At 48.4% G+C, this 15,705-nt stretch overlaps 2 protein-coding genes across 2 annotated transcripts in view; one reads left to right on the top strand and one right to left on the bottom strand.

Moving 5' to 3' along the window:
* Nucleotides 1–9,053: 9,053 nt before the first annotated feature.
* TMEM208 (transmembrane protein 208) lies at nucleotides 9,054–14,056 on the top strand. The gene is made up of 6 exons (XM_044663225.1): nucleotides 9,054–9,155; nucleotides 11,926–12,021; nucleotides 12,679–12,738; nucleotides 12,872–13,008; nucleotides 13,273–13,357; nucleotides 13,709–14,056. Exons 1-6 carry the CDS (start codon nucleotides 9,150–9,152, stop codon nucleotides 13,844–13,846), a joined length of 522 nt encoding a protein of 173 aa, XP_044519160.1. The 5' UTR covers nucleotides 9,054–9,149; the 3' UTR covers nucleotides 13,847–14,056.
* Nucleotides 14,057–14,164: 108 nt separating this feature from the next.
* Nucleotides 14,165–15,705, bottom strand: part of FHOD1 (formin homology 2 domain containing 1) — a 34,506-nt gene continuing 32,965 nt past the window's right edge. The window contains exons 16-20 of the mRNA XM_044659427.1: nucleotides 15,453–15,692; nucleotides 15,181–15,373; nucleotides 14,937–15,099; nucleotides 14,611–14,805; nucleotides 14,165–14,464 (exon numbers count right to left, since the gene is read on the bottom strand). Of these exons, the coding sequence (XP_044515362.1) occupies nucleotides 14,382–14,464; nucleotides 14,611–14,805; nucleotides 14,937–15,099; nucleotides 15,181–15,373; nucleotides 15,453–15,692 (874 nt within the window). The 3' untranslated portion in view covers nucleotides 14,165–14,381. The remainder of the gene's footprint in view (nucleotides 14,465–14,610; nucleotides 14,806–14,936; nucleotides 15,100–15,180; nucleotides 15,374–15,452; nucleotides 15,693–15,705) is intronic.

Below are 15,705 nucleotides of genomic sequence, written 5' to 3'. Positions count from 1 at the left end.
TCTCTCTCTCTCTCTCTCTCTCTCTCTCTCTCTCTCTCTCTCTCTCTCTCTCAGATTTCACTTGCTGATCTCATCAGCTCCTATGGTTTCAATTGTCATCTCTATGCTGATTAATCTTAGATTCATTTGTCCAGCCCTAACCTTTTGCTGATGATTAGCATCACATATCAGTGCTTGGCAAAGAGTCAGTGCTTAATTATTGCTAAATGACCATTGTCCATCTGGATGCCCCATAGGTTGTTCCAAACTCAACATATTCACAGTAGAGTTCAAATTTTCTTTAATACCAATTCTTCCAAACGTCCCCATTTCTGTTGCTAGTACCACCAAATGTCTAATCACCTAGGTTCCCAATCTTGGCGTCTTCTTTGACTCCTCTTATTTTCATACACTTTTATCCAACGAATTATTGAGTCCTGTTGATCCTACCTTTACAATACTTCTCAAATCTGTCCCTTCTCTCTGTTTCCATGTCTACCAACCTCGTTTAGGTCTTAATTGCCTCTAGCCTTGGCTATTGAAACAATTTAATTAGTCTTCCCAGTTCCCTCTTCTCCCCTCTCCAAACCATCTTCAGAATAGTTACCAAGGGACAGCAAGGTAGTTCAGTGAATCTGACCTCTGACACTTCCTAGCTGTGTGACCCTGGGCAAGCCACTTAACCTCAAATGCCCTGGACCTTATCGCTCTTCTATTTAGTATCAATTCTAAGACAGAAAGTAAGGGTTAAAAAAAAAAGAGGAATAACCACCAGATTGATATTCCTAATACACTGGATCTGTCAACCAAAAAATGACTTGCTTCTAGCATACAATTTTAGTCTGACATTTAAGACACTCTACAGTTTAACTACCATATATGTCCTATTACCCTCTTACATAAACTCCTCATTCCAGTCCAACTGGCCTGATAGCTTTTTTTTTTTTTTTCCATTGGCAAAATTTCATCTCTAGTCTCTGCAGGAGACACAAATTCCTCCAGTTGTTTGTACTCTCACTCTTGAATTTACTTGCCTATATTTATGTTGTGTTCTCCTAGTAGAATGAAATCTTTTTGAAATCAAGGGATTATTTCCTTTTTTGTGTGTCTTTGTATCCCTATCCTAGTACAGTTCTTTGCACATAGCCAGCCCTTGATATTTGCTGAATTAAATACCATGCATTGGTCCTGACAACAGGGGTGGCATGGAGGACAGTTGAACATCATAATAGCACAGGCTGGGTCTGAGTCTGCAAGGACTAGTATGGCATATTTAAGAGAGAAAAGGGAGGAGAAGTGTCCGAAACCTGTTAGGACAGAATAAATAAGGAGAGAACCAACAGCTGTAAATTCCTCCTCCTGTTCCAACCTAATCAACAGGAAAAGGTTATAAAATGAGATCCCAAAGGAAGGCTTGAAAGGGTTAGGACTCAGCCTCAATTTCCTCATCTGTAGAATAAGAGAGATGAACTAGATGATCTCTAAGAATCTTTCCAAATTTAATCTGTAATCCTTGCAAGCCTCAAAACTCTCCAAAGCTTTTTTTCTTATGTACTTACCACGCTACACAATCTATTATAGTGTCTGTGTTTTATATCCTTTACTGAAATGTAGGCTCCTTGAGAGCAGAGGCCTTATCTTATTTAACTTCCTAACTCCATAGTTGCCTCAAACTGTGCTTTTTACCTGGTAGGCATATCATTAATGTTGAATTCTTTTAAAGCTGGTTAGAAGATATGTTTCTATTCTTCCTGTTTGTTAAAGTTCAAACTCTTCAGACTGGCTCTTTTTTTTTAAATAAAAACTCTTACCTTCTGTCTTAGAATTGATATCAGTTCCAAGGCAGAAGAGCCATAAGGGCTAGGCAATGGGCATTAAGTAACTTGCCCAGGATCACCCAGCTAGGAAGTGTCTGAGGCCACACTGGAATGAAGGTCCTCCAGACTCCAAGCTTGGTGTTCTATCCATTGTGCTATTTAGCTGCCCTCTACTATTAGTTTTCAAAGGTAACTTTTCACACCAGTCTGACAGATCTCCTCACTATTCTATGTCTAATAAGTAAGGAATTTGAAGAGGAAAAAATGCCCGTTATTTAATAATAGCTGTTATTTATTTAATACTTTACATGTACTCATTCTCATTTGATCTTCATAACTAGGTATTCTCCCATTTTATAGATAAATACATGGAAACTCAGAGAATTTAAAAGATTTGTCATAGTTACAGAGCTTGTAAATATTAAAGGCGATATTCGAATCAGGGGCTTTGCTGTCTTTAAGTCTCACATTTCATCTACTAGGCCATTTTGCCTTTCTTCTATGATTTCTTCAATAAAATCTGGTAATTATATGTCCCACCAGAAAGACAGTATGGTATAATGGACACAGATCCCGCCCCTCCCCCTCACTCCCCCCAAATAGTTGTCCCATAACCATGTTCATGCTGGATTGAAAAGTAAGAGGAGGGGAATGAGTTGTAAGAAGAATGGAAAAAAGCCTGGAGGCAAGAGGGTCCTGGGTTCCAATCTGGCCCCAGATACTTCCTAGCTGGGGTTAAGTGACTTGGCCAGGATCACAGAGCCTCTCTATCCACTGAGCCACGGAGCTGCCCCTATTCTTACAGCACTTTTAGATATCTGCTTTATCCTCATCACGTTTTATTTGCCCTGTATCATATTTATGGGTATGAGTCTTATCCCACTCCCCCATTAGCTGAGAAGCTACTTGTGAGCAAGGCCTATCTGTTTTTCATCTCTGTATTATTAGCAATGAGCACAGGGCCTTCCCTGATTAATTCTTAGACAGGTCTGTGACCTCACAGATACGGATCTGTTCTTCAGCATGCAGACTGCAGCCCAGCCATGTTGGCTACTCTGACCTACATCCTGCCATGAGGACATGGGGAGCCCATCCAACAAGCCGGGTGCTTCCTCGCCATCTCATCAGTGTCCACAGGATGGAGCACCAGGATGTCCGTCGGTTAGTTCTCTTGCCGTTTTCTTTCTTGGACATGTACTTCTTTGATGACAATGCTTCACTCCACTTCTGCCAAGTTTGTAATGCCTTAGTCATAGCCGGCTCACTTCCATCATCTGCCTTTCCACTGCCTCTGCCACTCATTTTCAGTTTTCGAAGAGTAAGCAATGTTCCAAGGCTCACAACCATACAAAGACCCAGGATGGCCTTTGTTTAGGAGAGAAGTTGAGTGTCATTGAGGAACTTTACATTTCCCAAAGGCAATCCTGAATATAATAGGTATATAATAATTTAGTGGAATGATTCCTCAGTTTCTCTCCAGATTCAACAACTCAGCATTTAAACATATCTTAGTATTCTCTGGCCTAACATTCCTTCCAACTCTAACATTCTTTGTTCCCAGGTTCCTTCCAACCCTAGTATTCTATGCTCTATCATTTACCCCAGTCCCTATGGATCTATCCCTTTTCTGAACTTCAGCACATAGGTAAATGTCCTACAAATTCTTGTTTATTTGCATTTGCAGCCAGATGGGATGGGGGTAGGGGTGGAGCCTAGACCATTTAGGCTTGCCTCTTTCCAGGGCCTTTCTCAAGACCACAGAGCAGAAGCATCCTTGCTAAGAGAAGATTATAACATAGGATTTTAGAGGGAGATGGGAAGAGAGTAGGGCTGCAACAGTTCCCTCTAGAATGTTTCAAAGCTGAATTGTCATTTCTATGCAGATAACTCCCAAACTATCTAGTTCTAATGTCTCACCTAAACTCTAATCTGGTATTCCCAATTGTCAGCTGAATATCTTCATATGGATGCCCAGTGGGCACTTCAAACTCAAAATATGTGTATTACTTTTTCCTCCTGGACCAACTGGTAGGGAAGATATAAGGGGAAATTGTATGCAGGCACACAGAACTCCCTAAACCCCTCAGTTTCCTTTTCCTTATCCCACAAAGAGATGACCAGTTCGCCAATACATTCTCTTTCATATGGCTGAAAGTGAGGAGGTTTCTGAGCCTCTTGGTGAAGAGAGTTCATTAGCCCAACCCAAGCAAAGCAGTAGCTGAACTAGGATAGGGCCCAGAAAACTGTGATGATCTTGGCAAAGATCAGAACCAGCAAGATGAGATCAGATGTGGAAGCAGAAATCAGACTAGATCAAAACTGAACTGAACGGAGAGCTGCCTCACTAAGACTCAACAAGAGGCAGTTCAAACCCAGAGTTCCCTGCTCTCTGATTGCTTACCAAGCTGAAAAGCACTAGTCCCAAATCTATCGTCCCTTGCCTTCCATTTTCTTTTCCATCTCTCAACTGGGAAGAGGTGGGGGAAGTATCTGAGGTCAGTTTAGAATCCAGGTCCTCTTGACTCCAAGACTGGTGCTCTATCCATTGAGCTACCTAGCTGCCCCTCACAGTTGTTTTTTTTTCAAAAAAGCTTATGGTTGGTTTTTTCCCTTTTGCTTTGGTCCAATGCTTTTATAGTCACTTTGCTTCAATCCTGTGGCTAATTAAAAGAGTCAATCATTTAAGTTTTAAGAAGTTGGTAGGTGCAAAGTAGATTTCCCAAAGGCAGGATGAGGGTCCTAGAACAGAGATGGTTTCTTTTTTCTTTTTAAACCCTTATCTTCCATCTTAGAATCAATACTGTGTATTGGTTCTAAGGCAGAAGAGCAGTAAGGGCTAGGCAATGGGAGTGACTTGCCCAGGGTCACACAGCTAGGAAGTGTCTGAAGCCAGATTCAAACCTAGGACCTCCCACCTCTAGGCCTGGCTCTCCACTCACTGATTCATGCAGATGTTCCATTTTTTTTAAAGATTATTTTAAGCCTGTATCAGAGTCCTAGGTCTACACTAAGTGCCCAGGTGCCATGAGCTGTGTGAGCTACTCTGAGGATATTGAGGGGAGGAGGGTTGGGTAGGAAATGGTGGATTATATAGGATCTACGTGTAAGGCTGAGCACCCCCTCCAAAACACACACACACACACACACACACACACACACACACACACACACACACACACACACACACAGGAGCAGAAGGATACTGCAGCCTTTGAGAAAGCCAGCTAGCTGCCAGGGCCACTGAATGTCCTCCAGCGGAGGGCTACTTGTTTGGTGCCTGGGTGGCAGCGCCATCTGGTGGCTACTATATACACTACAATCCCTATTGGGTTCAAATGAAAGCCTACCCTTTTCTAGGGTGGAGAGCAGGAGCCAGAGCCAGATGTGGGCTGGGATTATTCTTACATTACCAGCATGTGAGCAGCAAATCTCAAGTGTCAAACACCTGGCCCACAATAGATGAAAATGTAATGGGGAAGCATTTAACAAAACAAAACTACAATAAAACACAGTATTTTTTTTAAAAGTCTGCCAATATTGGCCTGCAGGGATCCTGAGGTATGAATTCATGGGCTCCCATTTCTATCTGAGTTGGAAGCTCTTAATTCCAGGCCACATCAGCTATCACATAGGAGAAAGGAAAATCATCTATTCCCTCTAGCTGCCCATCTTCCCAACTTCCATTCTTGCTAATGGCGCTGCCATTTCCCCAGTCTTCAGTCATCTTTGCCTCTTTTCTCTCTCTCACTCCAAGCTGACAAGGCCCAATAATTCTGTTTGTACCTGAACCTTTGTCTCTTGCTCATGCTCTCCACATCCTTGATCATGTGGTCATCACTTTTCACCCATAATTTCCTCCTGCTCTGCCTCCTTGTTTCGGTTTTCTCCCTTTCCAGGTAACCCTTCACAAAGCTGCAGAAGTAATCTTCCCAATGCACAATCGTGCTCATGTCCCTCTTTTGTAAATAAAACACATGCAAGAGAAATAATGCAAACCTACAATGGCTGTGTTTTCTGGCCAAAATGATGGGCAAAGATCCATTTGCTCTTGTCCAGTCCCCTACCAGGACGTTTATGAAGGGTTTCCCTCTTGCCTGAAATACATTTTCTCCCTGTGTATGCCTCCCTGCTGGCTGAAATCCTTTTCTTTTTTCAAGACTCGGCTCAGGTACCTCTTTGTCTTTGAAACATTCCCTGGTTGAAAATATTCTTTCTTGGGGCAGCTAGGTGGCTCTGTGGATACAGAGCAAGCCTGGAGATGGAAGTTCCTGGGTTCCAATATGGCCTCAGATACTCAGATACTGGGCAGGTCACTTTTCCCCCATTGCCTGGCACTCATCATTCCTCTGCCTTGAAACTGTTATCAATTCTTTTTTTAAAAATTTATTTATTTATTTAAAACCCTTACCTTTACATCTTAGAATCAATTTCTGGGTATTGGGTCTAAGGCAGAAGAGTGGTAAGGGCTAGTCAATGGGGGTTAAGTGACTTGCTCAGGGTCATACAGCTAGTAAGTATCTGAGATCAAATTTGAACCCAGCACCTCCTGTCTCTGTGCCTGGTTCTCAATCTTCTGGGCCACCCAGCTGCCCCCAGAAACTGATATCAATTCTAAGACAAAAGGGAAGGGAAGGAAAGAAGAAAATATTCTCTTTTCCCTCAGGTCTTTGTCTAGCTCTCTCCTGTGCCCCAATCACACTTTAGTCAGTCAATAAATATTCATTATATGTATACGGTTGGCCAGGTATTGTGCTAAGTAGGAGACAAAAATATGAAACAAAGACCATCCCTGCTCACAAGGAACTTACAATATAATGAGGGAAGACAATACACAAAAGGAAGCTGAAAAGGGGGTTGTGGAAAGAAAGGGAGAAGAGGAAGTGAATGGGGAGGAGTAGCAGGATGGAGAAGTCCAAAAGTATAGCTGTTAATTTACTTTGTATTGTAACCTATCTGTGAATGTCATACTCCCCCCTCACAGAATGGAACCTCTTGGAGTGTAAAGTCTGTGCCCTTTTTTCATGGACTTCCAATGCCTATTGAAGGGTCTTGTATATTGTAGACACTTCATAAATGAATGCAATATTGACCTGGATTCAGAGAATCCCTTCCTAAATCTAACAACTGTTCTAGGTCAGCTTCCTGTCTTGGTGCCTTAGCACAGGCCTAGCACATTCCCTGTTGGCCCTCAGAATCCATAGAGGCAAGCAGTCAAGGCTCAGCTCCTGTGACACTACTGTGGGGAAGCCTGCTATAGTCTGTGCTCTTGCTCCTAAAGGGCCATATTTTTTGGTTTGTTTACATATTGTAGAGGGTCTTCATGGAAAGAGAGCTGGCCTCAAAGCCAGGAAGACCTGGGTTCAAGTGACCACTTTGACACATATTGACTGTGACTCTGGGTTTATTCAGGGAAACTCTCAAAGTTCTAAACAAATTTCTAAGACTATATGCTGCAGAGAAAGTGACATCCTTTATGCGTAAAGAGTGTTTTATTAGCTGAGAGTTCCCTATAAAAACAAAAGGTCAGGTATCCCATCCCTCAATAATTTTTTATTCTTAGTAGAAAGGAAGGGACAGCTAGGTGTGAAAAGGGATAAGAATACTGGACATGGAGTCAGGAAGATCTAAGTTCAAATTTGGTTTCAGACACTGTGTGACCCTAGGTAAGTCACTTTTTTTTCGTCAAGTCGCACTTTGCCTTGGTTTTCTCATCTGTAAAATGAAGAAAATGACAAACTACTTTGGTATCTGCCAAAAAAATCTTAAATGGGATCAGGAAGAAATATGACTGAACAATAACGAGTAGAAAGTAAATTCCCTGAGGGCAAGGGCTATTATTATTATTATTTTTTTTTGTCTTTGTATCACCAGAGACAAGCACAGCTCTTTGCAAATGAAATCAGTATGGCAAAGGCCTTATAGGTGATCTAGTCTACTATCCTGATTTTATAGCTGAGGAGTCTAGGATAAGGGACTTGCTTAAGATAACACAGGTTCACAGCAGACCTGGGAATGCAATCCAGCTATATGACTTCACATCCACTGCCTTTTCTTGGTGTGGAATCATTAAATGTTTGGTGAATCCAACAAAAAGTGTTTAATTAAATAGAGCTGCCTGGCCTCAGGTAGACTCTTCTAGCACTACAGTTTAACTAAGGTCTCCTCCTTAGGCAGCTAGATGGTCCAATGAACTCCCAGTTCAGATCTGACATTACCAACTGTGTGACTCCAGGCAGGTCACTTCACCTCTGCTTGCCTCAATTTGCTAATTTGTAAAGTGAGGACAATAATAGCACCACCTTCTTCCCAGAGATTCAATGAGATAACACTTGTAAAGGATCTAAACAAAATTTACAGCAGTTCTACAATGCAAGTCACCAAAATGACGTCTTCCAGCCAGTACCAATCTGCCTCTTTTCGGAGCTTTCTTTACCAGATAGTGGCGGGAGGGGGCACCTGTAGAAACACCTGTTTGGCATAACTGAGCAGCGGCAGTTCTGGAAGAGTTTCAGCTCCTTTGTCCTGTCCCTCCGAGGAAGAGGTGTGGGGTCCTTCAAGAGCTGGAATCTAACTGGGAAAAGACCTGGAGAAGCCCCGGGGGCGTGGAGGGAGCCATGTAATGGAAGTCAATTCGGGCTAGTGGCGGGGAGTGGGGCAGATGGTACAGGACCCAGTTGGGGTGAGCACAAGCTGCGGGGGAGAGGGCAGGAAGACACGGTACAGAGGCTCGGGGATGGGGGAAGTCCTTTGAGGCCATCGAGTCTTCGTTTGACATAAGGAAACAGAGGCACAGAGCCATGCAGTGACAAGCCTGGAGCCGCCCATCTAGCAGGTGCCCGAGGTGGGATTTGAACCCTGGCTCTCCGGCCTCCCACGGCTCAGTCATGTTGCGCTGCCTCCACGTCCACGAGAGCGATTTCGGAGGGTGGTGGAGTGAAAGCAGGCGGGGGAGTGGGGGGCGGCCGCTGAGGACAGACCATTAATCTGAGTACCAAGGGGCAGGACGAACGTTTGCAGGCGGCCTTAGGCCGGGGGGGCGTGAGATCTACTCTCACCTCAGGGGGCAGCGACTCGGCCATGGCCACTAGCCTTCCCTCTGCCCGGCCTTCGCCCCGCCGCGCACAGGCTGTCGGGTGTCGTAGTCCAGTCGAAGCTCCGGGCGGAGACGTTGGGAGGAAGTGCTATGGCGCACTTCCGGCGCCCGCCAGATGACGTAATCGCTTGCCGACTTTATCCCCTCTCCCCGCCCCCGTCCCCACCCGGAGCGCTCTCCTTGCTGAGCTGGTGCTACCTGGCGCCCATAGCCACCGTTCGTCCTCCTCTCCACCCCGGAGTTGGTGGGTTGGTGACGCCATGGCGGTAAGGATGAGACAGGGTACGAGAGGGTGGAGAGTCCAGAGCAAGGCTCGAAGCCTGGGGAAGCTAATCAAAAGGAATGCCAGGGAAAGAAATGGTCTGAGCCGCAAAAGGAGACAGGGATCTACCAAAGCATGGGACGGGGCGGGGGGTGACGGAATGTACCAAAGAGGGGCCCCAAGGAAAAGGAGGAGCATACTGAAACGCACCAAAGTGGGGGACCCAGAGAGAGCAAGGGGCATAGTGGAATGTATCAAGGTGGAGGCTCAAGGGGAGCTAGGGACTGGGGGGGGGGGGGTGGCCAATGGCCATGGTGGAACATACCAAGATGGGAGCCCAAGGGGGAGCTAGGGCCGCAATAGAAGGTACCAAGGTGGAGGCCCAGTAGTCATTGTGGAACGTACCAAGGTGGGAGCCTGAGGGGAGCTAGGGCCATAATAGAATGTGCCAGGGTGGGGGCCCAAGGGGCATAGTGGAATATACCAAGGTGGGAGCCCAAAGGGAGCTAGAGACATAGTGGAATGTACCAAGGTGGAGGGCCAAGGGGAGCTAGGGCCATAGTAGAATGTACTAGGGTGGGGGCCTAAGGGGAGCTAGGGATACAGTGGAAGGTACCAAGTTAAGAGCCCAAAGGGATGTAACCCAGTAAGGGGCTATATGGAACATACCAAGGTAGAGAGAAATAGGGCCAAACGAATGAAATCTACCAAGGTGGCACATTCAAATCAGGAAGTACTTGTTAAGCCCCTGCTCTGTCAAAGAATTAGGAAGCGCCAGTTATGTGCCAGGCTCAGCACTGGGCACTGGGGAAGAAAGGCAGAATCCACAGATCAGTGAACATTTACAAAGGGCAGACATTGTACCAAGTGCTGGGGGCACAAACAGAGACAAAAGAGGGTCCCTGCCCTTAGGGAGCTTGCAGTCTAATGGGAAATTCAATATGCAGAAATGATGTAAGGTCAGGAGATAATCAACAGAAGGAAAGCATTGGCATTAAGGGGAAAAGAGTTGGGAAAGAGTTCTTGCAGAAGATGAGATCTTAGCTGGGACTTGGAGGAAGCCAGGAGATGCAAATGAAGAGGTTTAGAAAGCATTCTATTTGTGGGAAATAGACAAGAGAAAATGTCTGGAGTGGAGAGATGGAGGATCTTATTCTTGGAACAGTAAGGAGGCAATGTCACTGATACACTGAGTATGTGGGAGGTGGTTTATGAGGTGTAAAAAGCCCAGAAAGGTAGGAGGGACTAGGTTTTTAAACATGAAGCAGAAGATTTCATATATCTGATACTAGAGGTGATGGAAGCTAAGGAAGTTTAATTAATATATATATATATATGTATGTATATATATCTTTACTAAAGTAAAATTAACAGGACCTGGAAACAAATTGAACTTGAGGGTGAGAGCTGTGGATGACCCCAAGAGTTTGAGCTTGGGTGCCTGGGGGGATGGTAGTGACCCCTACTATAATAAGAAAGTTAGGAAGAAGAGAGAGTTGTGGGGGGAGGGGAATGATTATTTCTGTTTTGGACATGTTGAATCTACTAAATGTCTATGGACATCCTGTTTGAGATGTTCAATAGCCAGCTGGAGATTCTAGATTGGAGGTCAGGAGAGAGGTTAGGGCTGGATAAATAGATGAGAGCCATCAGTATAAAGACAAGAATTAAATCCATGTGAGCTATTAAAATCTCAAGTGAAAAAGTATAAAAACACTTCACTAGTTGCTGAAATGCAAAACCAAAAATGAAACAATTCCTGCTTTCAAGAGCATACATTCTTCAATGTATTCTTCAAGTCGTTTAATCACAGGGAATTAGGTACAAAATAGATCCAAATTCCCTTGGGAAGACCACTAGTATTGGAGAATATACCAGGATCAAGGAGGGATTCTAGTATTCTACTAAGTGGAGGTGAGGATGTTCCAGGCATGGGGGACTAGGCTATGCAAAGATTGTGTGAGTTGGGAGATGGACCCTGTGGACCAGTAAGCAGGCCAGTGTGGCTGGAGTGTAGACCTTGTGAGAGAGCAATGAGTTCCAAATCTGACTTATAAGTATGCTGGAGCCAGGTTGTAAGACACTTTTTTTTTAAAAACCCTTAACTTATGTCTTAATAACAACTCTGTGAAAGGAGGGCAAGGGCTAGGTAAACAGGGTTAAGTGACTTGCCCAGGGTTACACAATTAGGAAGTATATGAGGCCAGGTTTTAACCCAGGTCCTCCTGGCTCCTGGCATTCAATCCACTGAGCCAACTAGTTGCCCCTATAAGAAAGTTTAAAAGCCAAAGAGCAGTTTTTATTTTATCCCAAACTTCAGACTGAGGTGAGGTGGGGCCACTGAAGTTTCTTGAATAGAGGAGTGACATGGTCAGACCTGGGCTTTAGGAATCTCTATTAAAGAGCTAGCTCAGCCACCTGGGTGGCTTGGACTCTTAACCCCCTTGGGGTTGGTTTCCTCATTCATAAAACAAGAAGACGGTGTTAAATGATCTCTAAAGTCCTTTCCAACTGTAAAACTATGATCTTGTATATTAGACTTGGGATGCACATGTACACCAAATGCATGCATGCAGAGTGGGGATGGGGAGGTAGGGTAGTAGTTAAGACCAGCATCTACCAGAAAGGGTCTTGGATTATATCAGGATGAAGATGAGCTGGGTGGTTATGAGGTGGGTCGATTTTTGGAATGAATCAGACCTGATATTTGAGGGGCAGGGGAGGGGTGGGCCTGTTGAAGTGTCTCCTCTAAGCCTTAAAACTCTTGCTTGTAGCCCAAAGGGAAGGTGGGCACGAAGGGGAAGAAGCAGATATTTGAAGAAAATAAGGAAACTCTGAAATTCTACTTTCGGATCATCCTGGGTGCCACTGTGAGTGCCTACTACCCCTCTGTGTGCTGAGGTTTTAGGGTTCTAGAGGGATCTCCATTGCTTTGGGAATGGGCTTCTCCCACTTGGTCCTTTGTCTGCGCAGGGTCCTGAGTCCTGGGCAGGGATAAAGCTGGGTCTTTGGGTGAGAGGGATGTTGCTTTTCTCATCAAACACTAAGAGCATGGTAGGGTTCATTGGAAGTGGCTGACACTGGTAGATGGTTTTGGGGGAGCATTTCCGAGTGAAGGATCAAACCTGTGAACGAGTGCTCATTCAGTAGCCTTTGAAGCCTCTCCTGGCTTCTCTAGAACCAAACTAGGGAAAATAAGGGTTATTTCCAGCTAGAGGACTCTGGGAGTATAGGTCAGGGCTGTTCGGCACCTCTGGACAAAGCTATCAACCTGCAGCCTCGGGTCTGAATAAAGGTTGATCCACTAGGATATCATTAGGCCACTTTTCTCTGATGCCCTGGGGCTTTGTCCCCAGTTTTTTACCTCCCCTCTACTTCCAAACCTTTATGGTCCCCATTGAGGGGAGGGACAATTGGGTTCTACTAACGGTGTCGGTCAGCAAAGGGGAGTTACCCCAGCAAAAAGCAGGACCTTCAGGCAAGGATGCTGCCTTTTATCCTGACACTGTCCCTGTCTCTGGTTCCAGGCAATTTACAGCATCGTGACCCTAGGGATCTTCTACTCCTCAGCATCTTTCTGGGCCTGGGTACGTTTATGACATCCCTCTACCCCAGCTATTTCTGAAATGTTTTTCTTACCTGGGCAGAGACAGCCTGGCAAGACTTCTGAATTCTCCCCCAGCCTCCAAGTGTGGCCCTAACCCCCTGTGTTCCCCGCAGACAGCCCTAGTATTCAGCTTGGTCGTGTATGGGGCCAGCTACCGCTCCATGAGCTCCATGGCCAAGGCAGCCTTCTCGGAGGATGGGGCTCTGGCAGACAGCGGCATCGACCTCAACATGGAACAGGGAATGGCAGAGTGAGTGTCCCCCGCCAGCCCAGGTGAGCGGGACCTGCTGCCGGCTCACTCCTTTACCCCGGGGGGTGGGGGAAAGCTTGCCAGAGCAAGCTGTGCCTCGGCCCACCCCAAGCGTGGCCACCGTCTGCCTCTGACCTTTTTGGCGGTTGGGACTGAGAGCTGCGGGCAGGACTCCTGGCCTTTCACAGCCCGTCATCCCCAGGGGTACCCTCACTTCCCCTCCATTTCTGACCTCTTCCTTCCCTCCCTCTATCTTCCCACAAGGCACCTGAAAGATGTGATCCTGCTGACAGCCATTGTCCAAGTGCTCAGCTGTTTCTCCCTCTACGTGTGGTATTTCTGGCTCTTGGTAAGGAGGATGGGGGCTGGGAGGGACAGAAGTGCCCAATGCCGATTCAGTTCCCCCCGATTTGGGCACTGGGGGGAGAACAATCAGGGTGGGGGCACAGACCCTCCCTACAGTCTTTGGTTGGAGGGGACCTTTCTCCTCCTGGGCCTGGGCCCTCACTGGGCTTTGCCACCTCCGAGGTGGCTGCTTTGTTATAAAGCTCCTGCCCTGACTGCCTCTCATGGCTCTTAGACTTGCCTTCTCAGTCACATCCCTTTGAATACTCGAAGATGGGAAGATGGTTGTCTTGTTCGGCAGTCAGGCACCGCCATCCCAGTCGCCTCAGGCCCTCCCTGCCCTGTTTTCTTGTAGGCTCCAGGCCGGGCCCTCTACCTCCTGTGGGTAAACATCCTGAGCCCCTGGCTCACAGCAGAGTCAGCCACCTCCATGGTGGAGCCCAACGAGAAGCGCCAACGACGGCAGGAGCGCCGACAGATGAAGCGGTTGTAGCCAGGATGGTGGCAGAGAGCCGGCCGCAGCCGCAGACCCGAGCGAGACTCTCCCAGGCCGGGCAGGCCGTATCAGTCCAGTGCCCGAGTCCTGCCCCGTGACTGCCCCGGAGAGACTGGCAGCTTGTGAAGCCTGGACATCCAGATGAACCGGGTCGGGGAGGCCAGAGGGAGGGGGCCGGCTTCTGACAATAAAGAGCCAAAGCTGGGAGCCACGTGTGTCTGGGGGGACGTGCCGGGGACCCCTGCGCACTAGTCCAGGGCTGAGCTACGTCTGGGCTTTGGGGGGGTGCCCTTCAGCAGGAAAGAGATGCCTCTGTTTGGTTAGAAATACCTTTATTTTATTCTTCCCGGCTGGGAATGTCTCACACGCACACACACCAAACACAGGCACACACACAAGTAATACTGCTCAGGATGCCGGGCCCTCGTGGCACACACATGGAGTGATGAAATGGCTGGGGAAGGGCTCCTCTGGAGGCTCTGGGCCAGGTTGAGGGAGGCTCTGGGGGTGGGGATGGAGCAGGGGATCCCCCTCACACCTCCAGGCCAGGCCCTTTGCTCAGCCCCAGTGCCTGCACCAGGTCATCGCCAAGGCCGCCCTTCAGCGTCCTTCTCACTGCAGGGAGGAAAGACCATTGGTTGGCAATGGGGGAAAGGCCCGAGGAATCGGGTAGAAGGATGGCCGGGTAGCATCCAGCCAGAAGAGTCAGTGGCTCGGGAGGCGGCCTCAGGACCACCAGCCTCTTCTGGGCCGGTACTTACAGGACTTTCTGTTGCCCCGAGATCGCTTTCGCTCCTGGGCAGCCAGGGCTCTGGGCCTGCACCGGGTCACCGACTGCACCAGCCTGTCCATGATCTCATCCGACACATCGCTGGGAGCGCCGGGGCCGGGGGCCTCCTCCGGGGAGGCTGTTGGGGATGCCGCCGGGGCGCCTGCGGGGGTGTTCCGGGGCACACCTGGGGACGCGGGAGTGGGCTCAGGACAAGGAAGAGAAGGACGCGTACTGTTGGGGTACGCGCTCCCGGCACGTCCGGTACTCCAGCGCAAACTCGTGAAGCGTGTGGCAGAACGGCCTCCCCCTCCTTACCTCGGCTCCTCCGGCTGTGGGTCGGGGCTTCGGGCCCGCTGCTCAGCAGGCTCCGCATGGTGATGTCCGTGTCCTGGTCCCCCTGGTCCGGGCCGCCGGTCACTGCCACTGGCACGGTCTCAAGGCCGGAGGCCGCCTCCGCCATGGAGGAGAACTTCCCTGTCTGGATAGGTGTGGGCAAGGGTCAGCGGCATCCCCACAGAGGGCTGGGGGCGCTTTGGGGGGCCGCCAGGAGGGGGCTTACCTCGGTGATCATGCGCCCCCTGGTCTTGTTGCGCTCCCGGTATGTGGCTCGCTTCCGCTGCTGTTGGAGTACGCGCTCCCGGCACGTCCGGTACTCCAGCGCAAACTCGTGAAGCGTGTGGCAGAACGGCATCACCCGAATCTCGCGGGCCACTTCTGCGGGGTACCCCAAGTAGAGCAGGAAGGCGCGGAACCTGTGGGGCACGGACGGCCGTCAGGCCCAGGAGCCCCCCCAGCGCCTCAGCCCTGCCCTGCCCCGGCACCCCGGCCCACCTGTTGCACACGCGTCGGTGCACCACTTTGAGCGTGGCAATGCGCCGGGCACACTGGCTTAGAAAGTGGGTGAGGCGGGCCCGAAGGGCGGGCGTCAGATCGTGCTTAGTCAGGTCCCTCAGATTCTCCTCGGCCACCTGGCTCCGCCGCTCCAGCTGCCCCAGATTCTCGGCCAGCATCTCAAAGTCCACCTGGAAGCGGACGTGTCCGGACCTAAGCGGGCGTCTGTCCCCGGCGGGGCTTTGATTCCCCG

The sequence above is a fragment of the Gracilinanus agilis genome, chromosome 2 (genome assembly GCF_016433145.1).
Source record: "Gracilinanus agilis isolate LMUSP501 chromosome 2, AgileGrace, whole genome shotgun sequence".
Lineage (NCBI taxonomy): Eukaryota > Metazoa > Chordata > Mammalia > Didelphimorphia > Didelphidae > Gracilinanus > Gracilinanus agilis.
This window is presented reverse-complemented; position numbering and strand designations above follow the sequence as displayed.